The 25,474-nt window shown below is 40.7% G+C and overlaps 1 protein-coding gene across 2 annotated transcripts in view; it reads left to right on the forward strand.

Annotated features, from left to right (window-relative positions):
- Nucleotides 1–25,474, forward strand: part of LOC108383586 (endogenous retrovirus group FC1 Env polyprotein-like) — a 62,802-nt gene that overhangs the window by 34,821 nt on the left and 2,507 nt on the right. The window contains exon 4 of one of the 2 annotated variants that reach the window (XM_073237039.1): nucleotides 12,481–12,664. In XM_073237039.1, the coding sequence (XP_073093140.1) occupies nucleotides 12,481–12,664 (184 nt within the window). The remainder of the gene's footprint in view (nucleotides 1–12,480; nucleotides 12,665–25,474) is intronic. The other variant, XM_073237040.1, reaches the window with a different exon arrangement.

Genomic DNA, 25,474 nt, shown 5'->3' on the forward strand with positions numbered 1-25,474 from the left:
TTGTTTCTGTGTGGCCCATTAAGAATTTTGTTTACCAAACCTTTACTCTTTCAATATTCCCTGTGAATTATTTCCATTTTCCCTTGAAGTCTCAGATTCCTACCTCCTTCTCCTTGGTTCAGGATAGCAATATCCTTCATTCTCTGTGCCTGTCTAGTTGGTGTAGATGGCAGGACACTCTAACTGCCTGGACATTGCTCACTCCCAGGCTGCTGCAGCTGAAAGATTCTGGCACATCTGATGACAGCCATCAGAAAGTAAGATTTCTTACTATGTCAACCCCTGGGAATCTCTGTCTTGCAGGGTCCAGTGGAGTGAGAATGGTGAGAGTCTTTTTCTCTCCTTCTAAATTTGGATTGGCAGGGGAAATATTGTGGAGCTAGTTCTTGGGCTGGCAACAACTCTCCGTAAATTTGAGTACACTTGGTTTTTGCTGATTGATGTCTTCCCAAAAATGGTTTTTGGTTTTCTTTTTGTATGTCTTTCCTGTCATCCCTTCTGTCTTGTTCTATGTCTTGAGAGTGTGGCTTTGGGATCAGTGAGGACATTCTTTTTGGCCTCCACCTTCTGGAGGGTGCAGTACCAGTACACACCTGGTGAGCAGCCCGCAGGCTGTGAATCCCAAAATTTGTTTTTTGTCCAGCAGTTCCAGTTGTCAGGGGAGTTTGTCATAAGTCCCAACTGCTAAAGGATTTTTTTGTCTTAACCCTGGGTGCTTGTTGGTGCCGGAAAAATCCCATTCCAGTATTGCTGCCCCAGTGGCACAGATGAACAGGTCTGTGACTGCAGCATCTCGCATTTGTAAGAGACCAGAAAGAGACCTTACTACCTCTACAACAAAGGTCTTTGCTTTCTTAGACTATGGGTGCGAGCTTTGTGGATCATGGGGGCTGCATCATCTATGCCCTCTAAAGATGCCCCTTCCACTCTTAGTTTAAGCCTAGAAAGTTCCCTCTGGGTCTTTCCATAGAAAGGCTTTTTGGTTTGAGTTGCTATTAAGAGCCCTACTCATCAGTGTCCAGATGATGGATCCTTTAAATTGGTTATATTTGAAAGAAAAGAAAAAAATTCCTTATGGAAGAGCTCTCAATGTCTTAGTAGCATAATGGCTAGCCTTGGGGATTCCCTTGAAAAGGTAAATGAACTGCAATTAGGCTTGGAACAAAAATTAATGTCCACATCCAACATAAATTCCCTTAAAATTTAGCCTTATATGCTTGTTTTAACTTCCTTTTGCTTAGATGTGTAAAGAATACATCAGCCCAGGAAATACGGTTGCTTATGTAAATGCTGTAAACCAGGAAATAAATTTAACTAGCATCTGAGACTGGCAGTAAGGCCTGTTTTGCTTCCACTTCCCAGGGCTCTGTAATCAGGCACTACCAGCTTCAGGCATTCCAAAGTAATGTCCTTTGCAAATGTAGCCTAGGCTTTCTACTGAGAGAAAAAAATTTCATGTCCCCTGAACAGTAGCAGATACTTTAAAGCCCTTTAAACTCCACTTTAAACTCCACTTTCAGAAAATCCTACCAAATTTAGAGGAGTTAAAAAAATTAGCGACTATTCACAACCCTCTTAAGGAGGAAACAGTTGATACATTCTAATAGGCCCTCCTGTTAATGATCAACAGAAGGCCAATGTTCTGGAGCTGACAGAGGAGGGAAATGGAATTTCATGACACCCTTTCTGAAAATCCAGACCCGTTGGAATAGCTTTGACTCTCCTGCTCATCTCTGTGAGAAGCACACTCACTGGTCCAAACTCAGTAAGTGGGCACGGAGACAAAGAGAACAGCAGAGCGAGGCTTTAATGATGGCCTTGCAAGATCAGGTGTCTGGTGGGCAGGCACACCTGAGGCTGTTGGCACCAAGTAATTTTTTCCCTAGCATGCGAGTCCCTCCTCTGGTTCCTCACTGGCTGAGTACCACAGGGTTCACATTCTTTCCTGGATGTTGCCTAAGCCAATTATATCTATGTTGGGCCTTCTACATTTGCCTTAATTTCATTATTAGTTTTAAAAAACTCAACAGGTATAGCCAGGCCCTTACCAATTCCTCCACCCCCACCCCCACTCTCAGCCTGAGCAGCTTCCTGGCATATTTTCCACCACATGGCCCTTTGTTAATACCTTACTGTTAAAATGTTTAAACTTCCTGGTGGGAATAAATCACATGTAGGTTTTATGTTTTTTATAACAGTCTCCTTGGTTTTCTGCCTGTCTGGCACATGCATGTTGTTGGCTCCTTCTTTAGTTATCATGGGAGTAACTCTAGATCTTGTAAATATCTTTTGCATCCCCTCTGAGAATGCTCCTTGGGTCCATGGGGTTGTTCAATCCTGCCTGAAATATTTACTGTTTGTACCAGTTGAAATCTGACTATATGTTAAGAAAGATTTAATAGCTATGAAAGCAAATAGTTTTTGGCCAAACTGGAAGCTAATATTCAGATACTGATAGAACTTTCTTTTAGGCTTTCTTCCCTAAACTAAATGTACCCAGAGGGAAATTAAAACATTTTAATTTAGCAGGATGGATAGATCAGTCTTTGTTATGCAAATCAAGTCTTTACAAAACCAGAGATTAAGGGGGAGTGTAAAAGTAATTAAAAGCCCAGGTTATCTCTCAAAATCTAGGCCTTGCCTAGATTCAGCCTAAAATGTTTCTAAATATATTTTTAAAAATAGGACATTTGAAAACAGGACTGTCTTGAACTTGAGGAAAGGAAAAATTTAAATATTACCATAGATCTCTGATATTAGGCAAATATGTCCCCCCACCAAGATTCTACCCTTAAAGAAAATTGAGATACTCTTCTGTGTTTTTGTGATATAATCTTCCTACATCAATCTTCTTTAGGACCTTTAAAATACAAACTACAGGGAAGTTTCTCATCAGAAAAAAAAGAGTGAGTGGAAGTGTTTAGAAGTTAGAAATTGGGTAAATATAATTTTCACAAATATTGGTGTGGGTAAGATTGCAATATTTACAGAATCTTTCCCCTGGTCTTAGCACATTTCCATATCAATAGGAGTTTCCAAGGGGTGGAGAGAAGTAGTCCATCTCCATATCAATAGGTAATTACAAGGGCCAGCAAGGGCATATCTGGTCCAGAGAGGTTCGGTGGGGCCTCTTCTTCTGCGGCCAGGTCCCAAGAGACTTGGGAGAGCAGAAACAGAGTGCTTGTAAGAAATAAATGGGTTTCTCCCACTTTGTTTCTCCCTATGACTGATTTTGGTTTCAAAGGTATTTTGCCCCGGGATATTCACCCTAACTAGAAAATCTTTGTTTGCAACTGTTTGTATGTTTGTTTGTAAATATATCCTTTGTTGTAAATGGTAGATACTTTTCTACCTATGATGGTATTGCTAAAATTAATTGTTTTGAAGACAAGTGCTTCTAAGAATTGGGCATTCCAAAACTGTAAAATTCTGATAGAAACTGTAAGTCTGTAAGTCTGGGGAGAAGAAATCCCAGGGCAAAATACCTCTAAAAACCAAAATCAGTCAAAGGGAGAAATAAAGTTTAAAACCCATTTAATGCTTACAAACTGCAGTCTGGGCCCTTCTCTCTTTCCTGCTCCAGCAGAAGCAAAACCGGCCCCATCCCTCACATCTCAGGTACAGATAAGCCTTCCTTTGCCCAGGTAATTACCCACTGATACGGAGACAACTTCTCTCCACCCCTGAGGATATGCAAATGCACTAAAGCCACACTTCTTTCTACCTCTGAACACCTATTGATACACAGACATACTAAAGCCAGGTGAGATATTCTGGAAATATTACGATTTTACCCACAGAAACTAACACAAATGTTTTTCAAATTCACATAATACTGGCTAATCTTTAGTAAATTAAAGCTAGTTTTAAGTATGGCTTAATTAAAATAGACATGTCTTTAGACTTATAAACATTATAATTAAAACCTTTATTCTGCTTAGGTTTACTTTAAAGTCATAAATTGATGTTATCTGTTAAATCTTTTTAAAAAAACTTGTGATAATGGCTGACTGACTTTGATGTCTAACAAAGAGTTTATGGATAAATAGGCATGCATGTAGAGAAAAAATAAGTAGGTGTAGTAGGTAAACTTACTAGCAGTAATTATTTATTGAGGTATGTATGCCTAAAAACAGCTTGAAAATCATTTTGGTGACTTGAAACTTTGAAATTTTGTTATGCTGTTGACTTAAGTTAAATTGTTTAACCATCTAGGTCATTTTCTTTCTTTTTTTTCCTGTTTGCAAAGATTATTACTCCTGCCTTCCCTCCCTAGACTGTTTTTTCTTTAGGAGAGCAAGATACAGGCTTTTATTTAGAGATAAAGTGAAAAGACAGAGCTCCTGGCTCATGCCAGGAGGGGACAAGAGAATCCCCTAGGCTGTTTTTTTTTTTTTTAAATCAAATGTACATCCCAGTGTTTCAACAGTGCCCCTCGCCCTCCCCTCGCCCAACCACTCCCCTTCTCCTTGGTAACCAACAGTCATTACTCAGTGTCTATGAGTCTATTGTTTTGTTCCTTCTGTTTTGCTTTGTTTTTATATTCCACAAATAAATGATATCATATGGTATTTGTCTCTACCTCGCTTATTTCACTGAACAAAATATCCTCTAGATCTGTCCATATTGTTGCAAATGGCAGGATTTCTTTTCTTTTTATGGTTGAATAATATTCCATTGTCTATATGTATCACATCTTCTTTATCCATTCACCTATTGATGGACATTTAGATTGCTTCGATATCTTGGCTATTGCAAATAGTGCAGTGATAAATCTGGGGGTGCATATATGTTTTTGAATTGGGGATTTTGTTTTCTTCAGGTAAATTCCAAGGAGTGGAATTACTGAATCAAATGGTATTTCTATTTTTAGTTTTTTGAGGAAGCTCCATCTTGCTTTCCACAATGGTTGAACTAGCTTACATTCCCACCAGCAGTTTAGGAGGGTTCCCCTTACTCCACATCCTCACCAGCATTTGTTGTTCTTAGTCTTTTCGATTCTGGCCATCCTAACTGGTGTGAGGTGATATCTCATTATGGTTTTAATTTGCATTTTCCTGATGATTAGTGATGTGGAGCATCTTTTCATATGTCTGTTGGCCATCTGAATTTCTTCTTTGGAGAATTGTCTCTTCAAATCCTCTGCCCAATTTTTAATTGGGTTATTTGCTTTTTGGGTGTTGAGGCATGTGAGTCTTTATATATTTTGTATGTTAACTCCTTGTCAGATATGTTGCTTACAAATATATTCTCCCATACTGTAGGATTCCTTTTGTTCTGTTGATGGTGTCCTTTGCTGTACAGAAGCTTTTTAATTTGATGTAGTCCCATGTGTTCATTTTTCCTTTTGTTTCCCTTTCTCGAAGAGATACATTCAGGAAGAAGTTGCTCATGTTTATATAAGGAGATTTTTGCCTATGTTGTTTTCTAAGAGTTTTATGGTTTCATGACTTACATTCAGGTCTTTGATCCATTTCTAGTTTACTTTTGTGTATGAGGTTAAACAGTCCAGTTTCATTGTCTTGCATGTAGCTGTCTAGTTTTGCCAACACCAGTTGTTGAAGAGGCTTTCATTTCCCCATTGTATATCCATGGCTCCTTTATTGTATATTAATTGACCATATATGGTTAGGTTTATATCTGGGCTCTCTAGTCTGTTCCATTGGTCTATTGTTCTGTTCTTGTGCCAGTGCCAAAATGTCTTGATTACTGTGGCTTGAAGTTGGGAAGCATAATCCCCCCAGCTTTATTCTTCCTTTTCAGGATTTCTTTGACTATTCAGGGTCTTTTGTGGTTCCATATGAATTTTAGAATGACTTTCTCTAGTTCTTTGAAGAATGCTCTTGGTATTTTGATAGGAATTGCATTGAATCTGTAGATTGATTTAGGCAGGATGGCCATTTTAACAATATTAATTCTTTCTATCTATGAGCATGGGATGTGTTTCCATTTACTGGTATCTTCTTTAATTTCTCTCATGAATGTCTTGTAGTTTTCAGAGTACAGGTTTTTCACTTCCTTGGTTAGGTTTATTCCTAGGTATTTTATTCTTTTTGATGCAATTGTGAATGGAATTGTTTTTCTGATTTCTCTTTCTGCTAGCTCATCATTACTGTATAGGAATGCAACAGATTTCTGTGTATTAATTTTATATCCTGCAACTTTGCTGAATTTAGATATTAGTTCTAGTAGTTTTGGAGTGGTTTCTCTAGGGTTTTCTATGTACAATATCATGTTATCTGTAAACAGTGACAGTTTAACATCTTCCTTACCAATATGGATGCCTTTTTTATCTCTTTGTATGGTCTGATTGCTTTGGCTAGACCTCCAGTACTATGTTGAATGAAAGTGGTGAGAGTGGTCATCCTTGTCTTATTTCCAATTTTGAAGGAAAAGCTTTCAGCTTTTCACTGTTAAGTATGATGTTGGCTGTTAGTTTTTCATGTATATTCTTTTTATGTTAAGGTATGTGCCCTCTATACCCATTTTGGTGAGAGTTTTTATTATGAATATGTGTTGAATTTTGTCAAATGCTTTTTCAGCATCTATATAGATGATCATGTGGCTTTTATGCTTTTTTTTGTTAATGTGGTGTGTAATATTGATGGATTTATGAATATTGTACTATCCTTGCATCCCTGGAATAAATCCTACTTGGTCATGATGGATGATGTTTTTGATGAGTTTTTAAATTTGGTTTGCTAATATTTTGTTGAGTATTTTTACATTTATGTTCATCAGGGATATTGGTCAGTAATTTTCTTTTTTGTGTCATGTCTTTCTCTGTCTAATTTTGGTATTACAGTGATGCTGGCCTTTATAGAATGAGTTTGGAAGTATTCCCATGTCTTCTACTTTTTGGAATGCTTTAAGAAGGATGGGTGTTAGCTCTTATTTAAATGTTTGGTAGAATTCATCTGTGAAGCCATCTGGACTTTGAGTTTTGTTTTGGGGGACTTTTTTTGATTACCAATTCAATTTCATTGCTGGTATTTGGTTTGTTCAGATTTTCTGCTTTTCCTGGAAGGTTGTATTTTTCTAGAATGTCCATTTCTTCTAAGTTGTTGGTATTTAATTTTTCATAGTATTCTCTAGTAATTCTTTGTATGTCTGCAGTATCCACTGTGATTTTTCCTTCTTTTCTGAATCTGTTTATGTTTGTATATTCTCTTTTTCTCTTGATAAGTCTGGCTAGGGGTTTATCTATTTTGTTTATTTTCTTAGAGAAACAGTTCCTGGTTTCACTGATTTTTTTCTATTGTTTTAATCTTCTGTATTTTATTTTTTATGCACTGATCTTTATCATGCCCCTCTTTGTACTGACTTTGGGTTTCATTTGTTCTTATTTTTGTAGTGTCTTTAATTGTGATTTTAGACTGTTTATGTGAGATTGTTCTTGTCTCTGGAGGGAAGCCTGTATTGCTATGTATTTTCCTTGTAGAACTGCCTTTTGCTGCACCCCACAGATTTTAGGGTGTTGTGTTTTTGTTCTTTTTTTCATTTGTCCCCATGTATTGCTTGATTTGTTTTAATTTGTTCATTGATTATTTAAAAGCATATTCTTTAGCCTTATGTGTTTGTAGTTTTTTTTGTAATTTATTTCTAGTTTCATACCATAGTGGTTTGCAAAGATGCTTGATACAGTTTCAGTCACTTTGAATTAATTTAGGCTCTTCTTGTGGGCTAGTATGAGATTTATTCTGAAGAATGTTTCATGTATACTTGGGAAAAATGTGTATTCTGCTGCTTTTGGATGGAGTATTCTTAGATATCTGTTAAGTCCATTTGACCTAATGTATTGTTCAGTAATTCTGTTTCCTTATTTATTTTCTGTCTGGTTGATATGGCTATTCATGTGAGTAGTGTGTTTAAGTCTCCTAAAATGAATGTGTTGCAATCTAGTTCCTCCTTTAATTCTGTTAGTATTGTTTTACATATTTAGGTGTTCCTGTGTTGGGTACATAGATATTTATAATGGTTACATCCTCTTGTTGGACTGATCTCTTTATTATTATGTAATGTTCTTCTTTGCTTTTTGTTACTTTATTTTGGAATAAATTTTGTCTGATATAAGTACTGCTAATCCTGCTTTTCTTTCCCTATTATTTGCATGTAATATCTTTTCCCATCTCTTCACTTTTAGTCTGTTCCTGTCTTTGGGTCTGAAATGAGTCTCTTGTAGACAGCATATAAATGGGTCTTGTTTCCTTATCCATTCTGCCACTCTATGTCTTTTAATTTGTGCATTCGACCCATTTACACTTAAGGTGATTATTGATAGGTATGTGCTTGTTGCCATTTTATTAATTGTTTTCTGCTTTTTTTTTTTTAGTTTCATCGCAGTTTGGAGATTTACTGACACTGAGATAAACTTCAGTCTGGGGCATCTCTGTAATTCAAGTCCCATTAGTTATTACCAAATAGCAAATCATTTTTCTTTTAACTGTTTTTTTCTTTTTCTTTTTTATTCATTTTGTTATCATTAATCTACAGTTACATGAAGAACATTATGTTTACTAGACTCCCCCCTTCACCAAGTCCCCCCCACAAACCCCATTACAGTCACTGTCCATCAGCATAGTAAGATTTTCTGCTGTTTTTTAAAATTTCCTTTCTGTTCCTTTCTTCCTCTCTTATATTGTTCTGTTATTGATGATTTTCTGTAGTGTTATAATTGCATTTTTCTCTTTTTAAAAGTTATTTTTTTTGTATTTATTGTAGGCTTTAGTTTTTTCATTACCAAAGGTTCAAGGATAGATTTTTACTATATAATAGGCTCTCTTAAATTGCTGATTACTCCATTTCAAATACAGTCTAAAGTTACATTATTTTCCTTCTTCCTCCTCCACATTTTTCATACTAGATGTCATAATCTGTACTTTTTGTCTATCCCTTGACCCATTTTATATATGTTGATTTTGCTTCTTTTGTTTTGTTCTAATTTTGTACTTTCTTGGTAATCAGTTGGTCTACTATCTTTACTTTGTGTTTATTTTCATTGGTGAAAGCTTTTAGCCTTAGGGTCATTTCCATCTACAGCAATCCCTTTAACATATCATGTAAGACTGGTTTAGCGGTGGCAAAGTCCTTCAACTTTTGTTTATCTGGAAATTGTTTAATCCCTGCCTCAAATTTAAATGGTAATCTTGCTGGATAGAGGATTTTTGGTTGAAGGTCCTTCTATCATGTCAATCCCTTCTTACTTAAATAGGTTCCATTGATAAGCCTGCTGATAGCCTGATGGGTTTTCCTTTATAAGTAATCTTTTTTCTCTCTTGCTGCTTTCAACACTCTCTCCTTATCCTTGATCTTTGCCATTTTAATTATTAGATGCCTTGGTGTTGTCTTGCTGGGGTTCCTTTTGTTAGGGGATCTCTGTGCTTCCATGAACTAAGTGTCTTTCCTTCCTAGACTGGGGACATTTTCAAGAATTTTTCCTTTAAGAGACTTTCTATCCCTTTGTCTTTCTCTTCTCTTTGTAAGCAGAATTCAACATTTATCCTTCTCTCTGTCCAGAATTTAGAAACTCTGAGTGAGTGTTTTTATATTTTGTGGCAATGTATTTATTTACATAAGTTCAGTAAAACTGTTCTCCTTGTGTAACAGGACACAATTGAAAACCATGGTTATATTGCCAAGGCCTTGACTGGAATGTCATATATGAGATGTGCATAAACTCATAGATGACCAGACGGTTTTAAGGAACTAAGGTTGACTATACAGCCAGTAAAGCTCCCTGGAAGAATTGGCCTGGTACCTAGATTATAGGATTCTCAAAAGCCTTACCAGGTGAGAAAGGAAGGTCACTTCCTGGCAGGTGCTGGAACCTTAGAATATTTTGGGGACCTCAAGGAGAGGCATTCACCTAATGTCTAGGTATTGCAGGTAAAGTCTAACAACTCTTTTGCTTGGCTTTCCTGAGAAGCCTATAAAAGTTCAATCTGAAATTCCTTAAAAGTTCCAGTAAAGCACAATTAAAAGAACCTATATGAGCAGTTGCTATTCTTGCTGCACCCAGGCCAAGTGTTTTGATGCTAATGTTATTTTATAAACACATTACTTTTAATATGGTTACCTCTAATAAATATGAGGGTGATTTTAAAGAGAAAAATTATGTTTTGATAGTGCACCTTTATAGATATTAGAATCTAATGTTCATTGTAAACTGGATTGGAACCTGAATTCTGGTTTCCTCCAAAGTCTGGCAACTACTCACCAAACTAACATTCTTAATTTTTCTCCCATCCTTTTGATTTGGAATTGAGAACTAAAACTGCCCTTTTTCCTGAAACTGCTCAAACTAAAGGTGAATGTGGGTAAATTACACTATTTCCTGAATCCCCTACCTGGCCTTAGGCTATTTACATATCAGAAAGTGTTTCTTCCCTCAGCTTCAGGGACAAGCAGTAGAGAGAGGACAGTTGTTCTCTCCTCCCCTCCATTCCTGTTATATAATTGGTTAGGCACCTGTCAGTCACCAGGGATCCACCCATGGAGTTTCTCCTGGAAGGGGCTGGTGGAGAAGGGCGCAGGCAGGCACTATAGTTGGGGGGACAGGGTGAGAGCAGTAGCCAGAGGGGATAAACAGAGCTGTACATCATCATGAACAATAAATGGTTTTTTCTAATATAGCCTTCCCTTAGATTGATTTCAGTCACTCTGGCTTATTTATCCCAGTCTAGGAACACTGCTTCCTCCCAGAGCTACAGTGAACCTTCTGATATGAACTTTAGAGAAATCCCAACAGCTCGTGTTTAGACAATCTTCCTGCCTGTTGATGTATAGTCCATTCGAAAGGATCACCACAGATGTTTGAACCACAAACCAGGAAAATCTCAGATTTCTAATGCTTACACTCATTGTCTAAGGGTACTTTGACTGACATCCAGCATTCTCACTGGCACTACCTAGAACTTGGGATACTGGATTTATATTTGCTCTGACTATAGTAGGAAGCCAAGGAAACAGTTTCTGTTAATGCTTCAGGAATGTAGAGGAATCACAAGGTGCTTGGGTGCTTGAGATTGAAAGAATGTAACAGTGTATTCCCCCTACCTGGACTCAGCTGTATGGAACAGCTTGTTGATCATAGTCATGGAAGCCCATTAGTTTATAATACAGTATCTGGGTAACCTTTACAGAGATAGATTAAAATATTACTAGCATCCTGAATACATGTATAGTGACCTAATAGCTCCCACTGCAGTGGTTCCTGGGTGCTGATGCCTCCCTAGCTTTGTAAGAAATGTATAAAAGGCATGGCCCTGCTGTATTCAGGGCTCAGCCTTTGGATAGGAATCTGCTGAGCCAGTGCCGGCACTAACAAATGCTGCTTCTCACCAAATGTCTCAGTGTCCTGACTCCTTGTTCATAGTTCCCATGTGTCTGCAACATGACCATTAACCTTGTTCTTTGTGGGTAAAATTGCAATATTTCCAGAATCTTTCACCTGGCCTTAGTGAATCTGTATATCAGTATGTGTTTCCAAAGGGTGGAGAGAAGTAGTCCATCTTCATATCAATATGTGATTACAAGGGTGGGGGGAGTGAGGGTATATATGGACCAGAGAGGTTTGGTGGTGTCCCTTTTTTTACAGCCAGGTTTGAAGAGACACAGGCAAGCAGAAGTGGACTACTACTTGTAAGCAAAAAATGGATCTCTCCCACTTTATTTCTCCCTTTGACTGATTTCAGGTTCAAAGGTAATTTTCCCCAGACTGTGAACTTATTTTCCCCTTGGAGTTACAATTTTTCTTTTATTTCTATAGAAATGTCCCTTATTTAATACTTTATTACTTGAACCATAGGTCTAACTTTGGGAATATGCCTACCTCATTGCTCAACTAAAGTGAGCCACACTGATTCAATGAAATGGAACATTTGTGACCTCATTTTTCTTTTCTTTAAAAAAAAAATAGCTTTAATCTAATGATTGTTACATGACTATATGTTTGTCAAAACTTATAGAATGGTATGAGTTCAGGTATATATTTCATGATTTCCCCAGTCCTTTCCCTAAAAGGATCTACTATTGCCTCAATATTTAATTGCAGAATTTCCAGGGAAGTTTCAGAAGAGGGAACCATAGGGACTAAGGACAGGCTACCCCAACATATGCCATTGTGACAGATTATCTTGAGCTGAATATCGTTAAATCGCAAAAGACACAGGAAGATACTTTGGTCTTCCCCTGTACCCACCCCACAGCTGCATGAAAAGACTTTAGATGGAGAAACTATTTCAGGAGGAATCTATGCTATCACCATAGATAGCTCTATTATTGAAGGGCCCCCACCCATAAGATGGCAAACCTCCTGCTTCTCTTCCGGGTCTTTGGTTCCCGCCGGTGCCACCCAAGGCCCAATCACCTCTCGCCCCACCTCCTCCAATCCCAGCACCTGGCCAATAGCCACCAGTCCTGTTGAAGTGGCACCTCAATCAGCTTATGTCCCTCCCTATATAACCTAGTACTTTTCCCCAGTAAAGTGGAAATCTCTGGTGAATTGCTGCTGTGTGTCGCGCCTTCCTTTCATTTTGGTGCCGAAACCCAAGAGACATGACACTCCAACTGGGACCTGTCTTCCCACGAGACCAGCGGCAGCTTGCCCTCGTCCTCTTTTTCCGGTGCTGGCTCCTCACACTCACCACTCCTCTTTGGCCTTTGGGTAAGTTTTCCCCTGGAGCGGGACACTCTTCCACAAGTTATCACAGCGCCATTGACCATGATCGTCTGGCAAGGCTCTGACGCTGGGGGACGAGGAGGGAACTCTCCCCGCCTCTGGCCTTCACGGCTGTGGTGGGCCCTCAGGCCCCTTCTCCAACAGCCATAAATGAGGTGACTCTTTTGCGGATGAGAATGCTCCCTTTTACCCCCTCCTCCTTCTGTTCATTCCGCCAAAAATTCCTAGTACTAGGTTCCTCGTGACTCCAGCACTCTGCCTTCTTAGAGAGGTCTGGGTGATGACCCAGACTTCCTAAGAAATTCCAACTTGTATACGAGTTTCCGCAGACCACCAAGGATCATTGGGGACGCCCTTTGTCTCCTTGCGGTCAGCTCCCAGTCTGAGGATCTCCTTTCATCTTTCCCTGTTTGTCTCCTTCTCTGTCCTTTAGCCATGGGAGACCCCTCATCCCTCTGTAAAGATTCACCTCTTGAATGCCTGCTCAAGTATCTACCCACCCTCTCCCTGACACCTGATATAAAACCAAAACTTCTCCATAAATACTGCTCCCAAGATTGGCCGACATACCCCCTTAGACAATCACAACCAATGGCCCACAGGGGGAACTCTTAATCCTAACATCACTCGCGATATTTTTTTTTTTTTGAGAGGGCATCTCATTTATTGATCAAATGGTTGTTAACAACAATAAAATTCTGTATAGGGGAGTCAATGCTCAATGCACAATCATTAATCCATCTCAAGCCTAATTCTCATCAGTCTCCAATCTTCTGAAGCATAATGAACAAGTTCGTACATGGTGAACAAATTCTTACATAGTGAAAAAATTCTACATGGTGAACAGTACAAGGGCAGTCATCACAGAAACTTTCGGTTTTGATCATGCATTATGAACTATAAACAATCAGGTCAAATATGAATATTCATTTGATTTTTATACTTGATTTATATGTGGATCTCACATTTCTACCTTTATTATTATTTTTATTTTTATTTTTAATAAAATGCTGAAGTGGCAGGTAGATGCAAGATAAAGGTAGAAAACATAGTTTAGTGTTGTAAGAGAGCAATTGTAGATGATCATGTGTGTGCCTGTAGACTATGTGTTAATCCAAGCTAGACAAGCGCATTAAAACATCCATGGATGCAGAAGATTTCTCTCAAAACAGGGGGGGGGGGATGAGGTTCTAAGCCTCACCACTGTTGATCCCCAATTTCTCACCTGATGGCACCCCTGCAACTGTGCCTGTCTTAGGTTGTTCCTCCCTTGAGGAATCTTACCCGTCTCTGGCTAACCAGTCATCTTCCGGGGCCATACAGGGAGATGTACAGTTGGTAAGTGAGAGAGAAGCCATATTGTTTGAAAAGGTTAGCTTTTTACTTCTTTGCAGATTTATGCCGTGTGGCTTCTATGCCCAGCATTTGTCTTGAGGTATCTTTACCACTTGGAGGAATTATAATACTCGGTAAATTCGATATGAGGCAAGAATTCTATTTAAGGGTTGTAATTAGGAAGGAAGAAGAAAAGCTATAGAGGTAGCAGATGGAAGAAAACATGGGAGGATTGATTATTTCTTTGACATATCTTCTTGTAGAGTAAGTTAAGCATGTATAGGTTTTAAACTACTAATTAAATTGAGCACACACATTAACATAATAGGAATACAGTTATATAACCAAAGCAGATCTATAATTACCAGCCATCTCCAGTGAAGCCAAGAAAACCATTTAGGCACCCTAGGCATTTGTGAAAATTTGTCTATGATATGATGGATATTGTCCAACTGTACTTGAACAGTCTGAGAGAAATCAGACAAATTAAAACAAACCATTCCTGGGAACTATTCACATCCCATATGTTCTTTTAACAGTAGATAATCTGTAGTTGTAAGATTTTGGAGCACTACAACTTCCCCTAATTCTTGGTTGAGTTCCAACAGTATAGATCCAGTAAACCTTGTTTTACTGAAAGCACAGGCCAGCTTAGATATCTCCTTCTTCATTCCAAAGGCAAGTCCAGGAACCGGTGGGATGTATGCAGCTACAACTGTGGCATCGCCTGGATCTTTGTTGAGGTTTTTGATGATCATCTTCTGGTATGAGTCTTTCAGAGAGTACTGATGTTGGAAGTTCTTCTTCATATCGTATCTTAGTTCATTTTCTGGGTAGCCAAATTAGGCTTTTATGCTCTGTATAAACACAAACAGACCCTTTGCCCACACTTTGATATGCCCTTTATACCATTGTGTAGAACTCATTGTAGAACTCCACACAGGAACTGCTTTTTTTTTTTAAGAGAAAGGAATATTAACAGAAAAGGGTACCTCCATAGCCGATCATCTGACACCCTTTAAGTGATCAAAATTAAGGATATTTAAAGCATATATTAATCGTTGATATACAGTTACTTTTCTCCTATCAAGGAATAATCCCCCTTTTCTTCTTTCATTCTTTCTTTTTTTTATCTTTAATCTACACTTACATGAAGAATATTATATTTACTAGGCTCTCCCCTATACCAGGTCCCCCCTATAAACCACTTTACAGTCACTGTCCATAAGCATAGCAAAATGTTGTAGAATCACTACTTGTCTTCTCTGTGTTGTAGAGGCCTCCCCTTTCTCCCTCCCCCGTATTCATGATAATCTTAATACCCCATTTCTTCGTCCCCCCCTTATCCTTCCCCACCCACCCATCCTCCCCAGTCCCTTTCCATTTGGTACCTGTTAGTCCATTTTTGGGTTCTGTAATTCCACTGCTGTTTTGTTCCTTCAGTTTTTCCTTTGTTCTTATACTCCACAGATGAGTGAAATCATTTGGTATTTCTCTTTATATGCCTGGCTTATTTCACTGAGCGTAATACCCTCCAACTCCATCCATGTTGCTGCAAATGGCAGGATTTGCCCTCTTATGGCTGAGTAGTATTCCATTGTGTATATGTACCACATCTTCTTTATCCATTCATCTACCGATGGACATTTAGGTTGCTTCCAATTCTTGGCTATTGTAAATAGTGCTGCGATAAACATAGAGGTGCATCCGTCTTTCTCAAACTTGATTCCTGCATTCTTAGGGTAAATTCCTAGGAGTGGAATTCCTGGGTCAAATGGTAGGTCTGTTTTGAGCATTTTGATGAACCTCCATACTGCTTTCCACAATGGTTGAACTAATTTACATTCCCACCAGCAGTGTAGGAGGGTTCCCCTTTCTCCACAGCCTCAGCAACATTTGTTGTTGTTTGTCTTTTGGATGGCAGCCATCCTTACTGGTGTGAGGTGATATCTGATTGTAGTTTTAATTTGCATTTCTCTGATAGTTAGCGATGTGGAGCATCTTTTCATGTGTCTGTTGGCCATCTGTATTTCTTTTTTAGAGAACTGTCTGTTCAGTTCCTCTGCCCATTTTTTAATTGGATTATTTGTTTTTTGTTTGTTGAGGCATGTGAGCTCTTTATATATTTTGGACGTGAAGCCTTTATTGGATCTGTCATTTACAAATATATTCTCCCATACTGTAGGGTTCCTTTTTGTTCTATTGTTGGTGTCTTTTGCTGTACAGAAGCTTTTCAGCTTAATGTAGTCCCACTTGTTCATTTTTGCTGTTGTTTTCCTTACCCAGGGACATATATTCAAGAAGAGGTCACTCATGTTTATGTCTAAAAGGTTTTTGCCGATGTTTTTTTCTAAGAGTTTTATGGTTTCATGACTTACATTCAGGTCTTTGATCCACTTTGAATTTACTTTTGTGTATGGGGTTAGACAATGCTCCACTTTCATTCTCCTACATGTAGCTGTCCAGTTTTGCCAGCACCATCTGTTGAAGAGACTATCATTTCGCCATTGTATGTCCATGGCTTCTTTATCAAATATTAATTGACCATATATGTTTGGGTTAATGTCTGGAGTCTCTAATCTGTTCCACTGGTCTGTGGCTCTGTTCTTGTGCCAGTACCAAATTGTCTTGATTAGTATGGCTTTCTAGTAGAGCTTGAAGTTGGGGAGTGAGATTCCCCTTACTTTATTCTTCTTTTTCAGGATTGCTTTGGCTATTCGGGGTCTTTGGTGTTTCCATATGAATTTTTGCATTATTTGTTCCAGTTCATTGAAGAATGTTGCTGGTAATTTGAGAGGGATTGCATCAAATCTGTATATTGCTTTGGGCAGGATGGCCATTTTGATGATATTAATTCTTCCTAGCCATGAGCATGGGATGAGTTTCCATTTGTTAGTGTCCCCTTTAATTTCTCTTAAGAGTGACTTGTAGTTTTTAGGGTATAGGTCTTTCACTTCTTTGGTTAGGTTTATTCCTAGGTATTTTATTCTTTTTGATGCAATGGTGAATGGAATTATTTTCCTGATTTCTCTGTCTATTGGTTCATTGTTAGTGTATAGGAAAGCTACAGATTTCTGTGTGTTAATTTTGTATCCTGCAACTTTGCTGTATTCTGATATCAGTTCTAGTAGTTTTGGAGTGGAGTCTTTAAGAGTTTTTTTATGTACAATATCATATCATCTGCAAATAGTGACACTTTAACTTCTTCTTTACCAATCTGGATTCCTTGTATTCCTTTGTTTTGTCTGATTGCCATGGCTAGGACCTCTAGTATTATGTTAAATAACAGTGGGGAGAGTGGGCATCGCTGTCTAGTTCCTGATCTCAGATGAAATGCTTTCAGCTTCTCGCTGTTCAGTATAATGTTGGCTGTGGGTTTATCATATATGGCTTTAATATGTTGAGGTACTTTCCCTCTATTCCCATTTTGCTGAGAGTTTTTATCATGAATGGATGTTGAATTTTGTCAAATGCTTTTTCAGCATCTATGGAGATGATCATGTGGTTTTTGTCTTTCCTTTTGTTGATGTGGCGGATGATATTGATGGATTTTTGAATGTTGTACCATCCTTGCATCCCTGGGATGAATCCCACTTGGTCATGGTGTATGATCCTTTTGATTTGCTGTTGAATTCTGTTTGGTAATATTTTATTGGGTATTTTTGCATCTACATTTATCAGGGATATTGGTCTGTAATTTTCTTTTTTGGTGGGGTCTTTGCCTGGTTTTAGTATTAGGGTGATGTTGGCTTCATAGAATAAGTTTGGGAGTATTCTCTCCTCTTCTACTTTTTGGAATTCTTTAAGGAGAATGGGTATTATGTCTCCTCTGTGTGTCTGATAAAATTCTAAGGTAAATTCGTCCACCCCCGGGGTTTTGTTCTTGGGTAGTTTTTTGATTACCGTTTCAATTTCTTTGCTTTTAATTGGTTTGTTGAACTTTCGAGTTTCTTCCTTGGTCAGTCTTGGGAGGTTGTATTTTTCTAGAGTGTTGTCCATTTTTTCAAGGTTTTCCAGCTTGTTGGCATATAGGTTTTCATAAGTAGTCTTTAATAATTCTTTGTATTTCTGTGGAGTCTGTTGTGATTTTTCCATTCTCATTTCTGATTCTGTTTATTTGTGTTGATTCTCTTTTTCTCTTAGTAAGTTTGGCTAGAGGCTTATCTATTTTGTTTATTTTCTCAAAGAACCAGTTCTTGGTTTCGTTGATTTTTGCTATTGTTTTATTCTTCTCAATTTTGTTTATTTCTTCTCTGATCTTTATTATGTCCCTCCTTCTGCTGACTTTAGGCCTCATTTGTTCTTCTTTTTCGAGTTTTGATAATTGTGATGTTAGACTATTCATTTGGGATTGTTCTTCCTTCTTCAAGTGTGCCTGGATTGCTATATACTTTCCTCTTAAGACTGCTTTCGCTGCGTCCCACAGAAGTTGGGGCTTTGTGTTGTCATTTGTTTCTATATATTCCTTGATCTCTATTTTGATTTGTTCATTGATCAATTGATTATTTAGAAGCATATTGTTAAGCCTCCATGTGTTTGTGAGCCTTTTTGTTTTCTTTGTAGAATTTATTTCTAGTTTTATGCCTTTGTGGTTTGAAATGTTGGTTGTGAGAATTTCAATATTTTGGAATTTACTGAGGCTCTTTTTGTGAGCTAGTATGTGGTCTATTCTGGAGAATGTTCCATGTGCACTTGAGAAGAATGTATATCCTGTTGCTTTTGGATGTAGAGTTCTATAGATGTCTATTAGGTCCGTCTGTTCTAGTTGTTGTTGTTCTGTGCCTGTGTGTCCTTACTTATTTTCTGCCCGGTGGATCTATCCTTTGGGGTGAGTAGTGTGTTGAAGTCTCCTAAAATGAATGCATTGCAGTCTATTTCCCTCTTTAGTTCTGTTAGTATTTGTTTCACATATGCTGGTGCTCCTGTGTTAGGTGCATATATATTTATAATGGTTATATCCTCTTGTTGGACTGAGCCCTTTATCATTATGTAGTGTCCTTCTTTATCTCTTGTTACTTTCTTTGTTTTGAAGTCTATTTTGTCTGATATTAGTACTGAAACCCCTGCTTTCTTCTCACTGTTGTTTGCCTGAAATATGTTTTTCCATCCCTTGACTTTTAGTCTGTGCCTGTCTTTGGGTTTGAGGTGAGTTTCTTGTAAGCAGCATATAGATGGTTCTTGCTTTTTCATCCATTCTATTACTCTGTGTCTTTTGATTGGTGCATTAAGTCCATTTACATTTAGGGTGACTATTGAGAGATATGTACTTATTGCCATTGCAGGGTTTAGATTCGTGGTTACCGAAGGTTCAAGGTTATCCTCTTTAGTATCTCACTGCCTAACTTAGCTCACTTATGGAGGTGTTATATACACTGTCTGGAGATTCTTTTCTTCTCTCCCTTCTTATTCCTCCTCCTCTATTCTTCATATGTTGTGTGTTTTGTTCTGTGCTCTTTTTAGGAGTGATCCCTTCTGGAGCAATCCCTGTAGATGCCCTGTAGAGGTGGTTTGTGGGAAGCCTCAGCTTTTGCTTATCTGGGAATTGTTAAATTCCGCCATCATATTTAAATGATAGTCGTGCTGGATACAGTATCCTTGCTTCAAGGCCCTTCTGTTTCATTGTGTTAAATATATCATGCCATTCTCTTCTGGCCTGTAGGGTTTCTGTCGAGAAGTCTGATGTTAGCCTGATGGGCTTTCCTTTATCGGTGCCCCTTTTCTCTCTAGCTGCGTTTAATACTCTTTCCTTGTCCTTAATCCTTGCCATTTTAATTATTATGTGTCTTGGTGTTGTCCTCCTTGTATCCTTTCTGTTGGGGTTTCTGTGTATTTCTGTGGCCTGTTCGATGATTTCCTCCCCCAGTTTGGGGTAGTTTTCAGCAATTATTTCTTCAAAGAGACTTTCTATCCCTTTTCCTCCCTCTTCTTCTTATGGTACCCCTATAATACGGATATTGTTCCTTTTGGATTGGTCACATAGTTCTCTTAGTATTGTTTCGTTCCTGGAGATCCTTTTATCTCTCTCTATGTCAGCTTCTATTCGTTTCTGTTCTCTGGTTTCTATTCCTTCAATGGCCTCTTGCGTCTTATCCATTCTGCTTATAAATGCTTCCAGGGTTTGTTTCACTTCTGTGATCTCCTCCCTGACATCTGTGATCTCCCTCCGGACTTCATCACATTGCTCTTGCATTTTTGTCTGCATCTCCATCAGCATGTTCATGATTTTTATTTTGAATTCTTTTTCAAGAAGACTGGTTAGGTCTGTCTCCTTCTCAGGTGTTGACTGTGTGATCTTTGTCTGCCTGTAGTTTTGCCTTTTCATGGTGATAGAGATAGTTTGCAGAGCTGGTACAAGTGACAGCTGGAAGAGCTTTCCTTCTTGTTGGTTCTTGGCCTTCCTCTCTTGGGAGAATAGCGACCTCTAGTGGCTTGTGCTGGGCAACTGTGCGCGGAGAGGGCTTCTGCTTCCTGCCCAGCTGCTATGGAGTTTATCTCCGCTGTTGCTGTGAGTGTGGCCTAGCTGATGCCCCTTCACAAGGTGGTGGGTTCTCGCAGGTGTGGATGTGGTCTGGATGTTGTCCTGTGTCCTCTGGTCTCTATTTTAGGAAGAGTTGTCTTTGTTACATTTTCATAGATATATGTGGTTTTGGGAGGAGATTTCTGCTGCTCTACTCACGCATCTTGGCTGCAGCCACTCGTGATCTTTTTAACTACTGCCAGTGCCTGAAAAAATGGAAGGAGATTCCCTGTATTGAGGCTTTTCACTTCCAAGCCCAAAATCCTGGCCTCTGCTACACCTGTTCCCCACCCCACGTTCTTCTAGCCTGCAGGCTGCCTCCCTCCACTCCTCATACTCCCAGTCTCTCTTTGATTACCTTTGACCTGGCTGATGAACCTCTGCCATACAGGCTTCCTCCTTCAGCCCCTCCCCCTCCTACAACCCCTCCGCCCTCTTCCGCCGTCGCCGCCACCTCCACGTCCTTTCCTGCAGAGGCCTCCCACCCACTCCCTTCCCCTTCTCCTACAACAGCCCTTACCCCTTCCTTTCCCACCATCTCCTCTCCCATCTCACCTCCTCCGCCTTCGCCCCCCTCACCTGCCCCTCCCCCGTGGATTGAGCCTGAGCCTTTCAGCCCCCCTTTAACTAGGTCCCGGGCGCCACCTCCGTCTTTGCCCTCATCACCTGTTTCTCCCCCACAGACTGAGCCGGAACCCTTCAGTCCCCCTCAGACTCGATCCCAGGGGCCTCCCCAAATTATTGCCCCCCTCCAAGAGGTGGCAGGACCCGAAGGCATCGTGCGAGTTCACATACCTTTCTCCTTAGGGGATTTAGCCCAACTTGAAAAAAGCCTTGGTTCATTTTCCACTGATCCCACGACATATATCAGGGAGTTTCAATGGACCCTCCAGTCTGACAGCCTCACACAACATGACATTTTCATTCTCCTAGCCAATACCCTCCTTCCTGAGGAGCATAGACGAGTTTGGGACTTTGCCCAAACACACGCTACTGAAACCCACAGGACTGAATCCACCTATCCCAGTGGCCCCACCGCTGTCCCTGAAGAAGACCCGCACTGGGATTATAACACTGCTGTAGGTCTCCGCTCTTGGGATATTTTTGCCTCCTGCTTAATAGCAGGTCTGAAAAAGGCAGCTCGTAAAAGTCAATTTTCAAAAGCTCCAGGACATAATTCAAAAAAAGGAAGAAACTCCCTTCGAATTCCTAGATAGACTCACCCAAGCCCTATTACAGTATACCAGCCTAGACCCAGAAACACCGGACGGAAGACATGTCCTTATGACATACTTCCTGGCTCAAAGCTACCCCGACATTAAAGTTAAACTCAAAAACTTAGATCAGGGCCCTGCTACCCCACAGACTGAGATCCTAACAGTGGCCTTTAAAGTCTTCCTTAACCGTGAGGAGGAGAAAGAACACCATAAACAAAAGGCTGATCAAGCCAACTTTCAGATGTTGGCCCAGCTGATAAAACCACAACCTGGGCGCCCCTCCACAAACAAGTCGCCCCCAGGAGCTTGTTTCAAGTGTGGAAAAGAAGGACATTGGTCAAGGGCATGCCCCTCCCCCAGACCTCCTACCATCCCATACCCCAGATGCCACAAAAAGGGCCACTGGGGTTCTGATTGCCCAACCACCCGAAGGGGCGACTGGACGAACAACTCCCATCCTAAGCCTGCCGTAGTGGGACTGGCAGAGGAGGATTGACGGGGCCTGGGGTCCTCTCGCCCGACCATTTCCATCACCTAACAGGAGCCCAGGGTTACTTTAACAGTAGATGGTTGCCCCATCTCTTTCCTCCTAGATACAGGAGCCACCTTCTCGGTCTTGCGAGAATACCGGGGCCCTACCACGCCAGCCATTACTCCTATAGTTGGGGTAGGAGGAAAACATCTTCCCATTGAAAACCCCTCCCCTTTTATGCACAATCCAGGACAATCCATACGTTTTTCCCACTCCTTCCTGGTTATGCCCCAGTGTCCCATCCCTTTACTAGGACGGGATATACTTTCTCTCCTCCATGTTTCCATAACTATATCTACTCCCACAGCCCCCAGTATCCCCTTTCTGATGGCCCTCATCGCCGATGAGCCCCCTCTATCTGATGAAAGCTCCAGTTTTGCCCTCATACACCCTGTAGATCCCAAGGTCTGGGACATTACATGTCCCTCCATGGCTCTATATCCTCCTGCCTCTATTAAATTATGGGACCCCTCACAGTATATCTGTCAGGCCCAATACGCCCTAACCACTTCAGCCCTCATTGGCCTCCAACCCATCATTCATGACCTTTTAAACAAAAATTACCTCAGACCCACTCACTCTCCATTTAATACCCCCATATTAGCTGTTAAAAAAACCAACGGATCTTTCTGCCTAGTCCAAGATCTCCGCCTCATTAACATGGCCATCGTCCCTATCCATCCCTTAGTTCCAAATCCATACACCCTTTTATCGCAGATCCCTGCCTCGGCCTCCCACTTCTCAGTCCTAGATCTCAAGGATGCATTTTTTTCTATCCCTCTGGACCCCTCCTCCCAAGATTTTTTCACCTTCACCTGGACGGACCCATACACAAGACATTCTGAACAACTCACTTGGACAGTTTTGCCACAAGGCTTCCGAGATAGTCCCCATATTTTTGGACAGGTCCTAGCTCAAGACCTCAAACAGTTTCATCATGATCACTCCGAGTCCACCTTATTACAATATGTGGACGATCTTCTACTCTGCAGTCCCTTGTGGGAACAGTCTCAACTTGACACTGCCTCCCTACTTAACCTTCTAGCTTCCAGAGGTTACCAGGTATCCCCCATCAAAGCTCAAATCTCTTCTTCTGTCACTTACCTCAGATTCCTTCTATCTCAACAAAGAAAGTCCATTACCTTAGACAGAAAACGACTCCTCTCTGACCTGCCCGTTCCTAAAACCAAGACAGAAATCCTTTCCTTTCTAGGCCTGGCTGGGTATTTTACAGCGTGGATCCCTAACTTCTCCCTGTTGGCAAGACCCCTATATGACCTCAGCAAGGGCCCCCCTGAAGAACCATTATCCTCCTCACCCCGACACTCCTTCATTAAGCTCCGTCAAGCCCTTGTGGGAGCCCCAGCTCTCCATCTTCCTGATTTGTTGAAGCCCTTCTCATTATACATTCATGAGAGGTCCAGTCAAGCTCTAGGAGTCCTAGGCCAATATTATGGCCCATCCTTTGCCCCAGTAGCTTATCTTTCCAAGCAATTAGACCCCACATTTCAGGGATGGGCCACCTGCCTATGGGCATTAGCCGCTGGACAGCTCTTGCAGAAGGAAGCTCATAAACTGACATTCGGGGCACCCCTTACCATTCTGTCCCCACATCACCTAAAAGATCTCTTAACCTACAAAAGTTTACAGACCCTCCCTCCAGACTCCTGACCTTACTGTCTTCTTTCCTCCAAAATCCGGACATTTGTTTCCTCCCCTGCCCGGTCCTGAATCTGGCCACTCTTCTTCCTCTACCCTACTCTCCTCATACTCCCTCGCATGATTGCCTGGAAGCCCTTCACAACTTCCTTCCATGCCAATCCACAATTTCCGAAGGAGCCCTCTCACACTCCGACCTCATCTGGTTTACTGATGGGTCCTCCTTTAAACATGAGGGCACCCACTACGCAGTATATGCAGTAGTCTCCCTCAAAGACATCATTGAAGCACAAGCCCTACCCCTCGGTACAACCAATCAACAGGCCGAACTCACTGCGGCCACCAGAGCTTGCACTGTAGCCCAGGACACGTCTCTCACACTGTACACTGATTCCAAATACGTATTCCACATTCTCTTGTCCCATGCGGCAGTATGGAAAGAATGCGGCCTCCTCATCACAAAAGGAAATTCCATCACTAATTCAGCCTTAATTACCAAACTTATAGAGGCTTCACAACTCCCACACCGACTGGGCATAGTCCACTGCAAATCACATCAAAAAGATGACTACCCCATTACAAGGGGTAACAACAAAGCTGACAGAGTAGCCTGGTCAGTTGCCCTATCAGAAGACACACCAGACAATGATCCGTCTGCCCTTGCGGTTTTAGCCTTATCACAAGACACCCTCTGTTCCCAGTACAAAGAGTCCCCCTTCTGCTTCTTACACAATCTGTTCCATCCTAGCCCCCAATCCTTGATCCATTTTTTACAATCCTTTTTTTCTCTCTCTCCTGAAGACAAAACCCTACTTAACCAAATCACCCACTGGTGCCCCATCTGCCAATGCACTAACCCTAATACCCCCCTCAAGGCCCAACCCTTCCTGGCTCATCAAGCAAGGAGTAATGTCCCCGCCGCAGATTGGCAAATAGACTTCACTAACATGCCCCCTGTACGGCGTACCAGATACCTACTCATGTTAGTAGATACATTTTCAGGATGGGTCAAAGCTTTCCCCACCACTAACAAATGAGCATCTGCGGTTGCCTCTATCCTCCTCACCCAGATCTTTCCTAGGTTCGGGATGCCCACTTCCCTCCAATCAGATAACTGCCCTGAGTTCACTGCCCAAATCACTCAGAACCTCTCCAAGTCGCTCTCACTCCCCTGGCATCTACACTGTCCTTATCGACTGCAGGCTTTAGGAAAAGTAGAAAGAGCCAATAGGACTCTAAAAGACATCCTGACCAAACTATCCCTGGAATTACACCTTGACCAGGTTCGCTTACTTTCCTTAGCTCTACTCTGCATTCGGGCCCTCCCAAAAAAACCTTCCTTCTTGTCACCCTTTGAGATCATGTACGGCTGCCCAATTTTACCCCTGGGGCTCCCTCCCCACAAAGGATCAATTCCTCCCAACATGGCCCTTCCACTACTCATTCTCCTCCACACCGAATTATGGAAATATCAGGATTGGCTCCCCCTGGATCCATCCACTTCCCAAAACCCTCCTGTCTTATGACCCAGTCAA

The sequence above is a fragment of the Manis javanica genome, chromosome 5, assembly GCF_040802235.1.
Source record: "Manis javanica isolate MJ-LG chromosome 5, MJ_LKY, whole genome shotgun sequence".
NCBI lineage: Eukaryota > Metazoa > Chordata > Mammalia > Pholidota > Manidae > Manis > Manis javanica.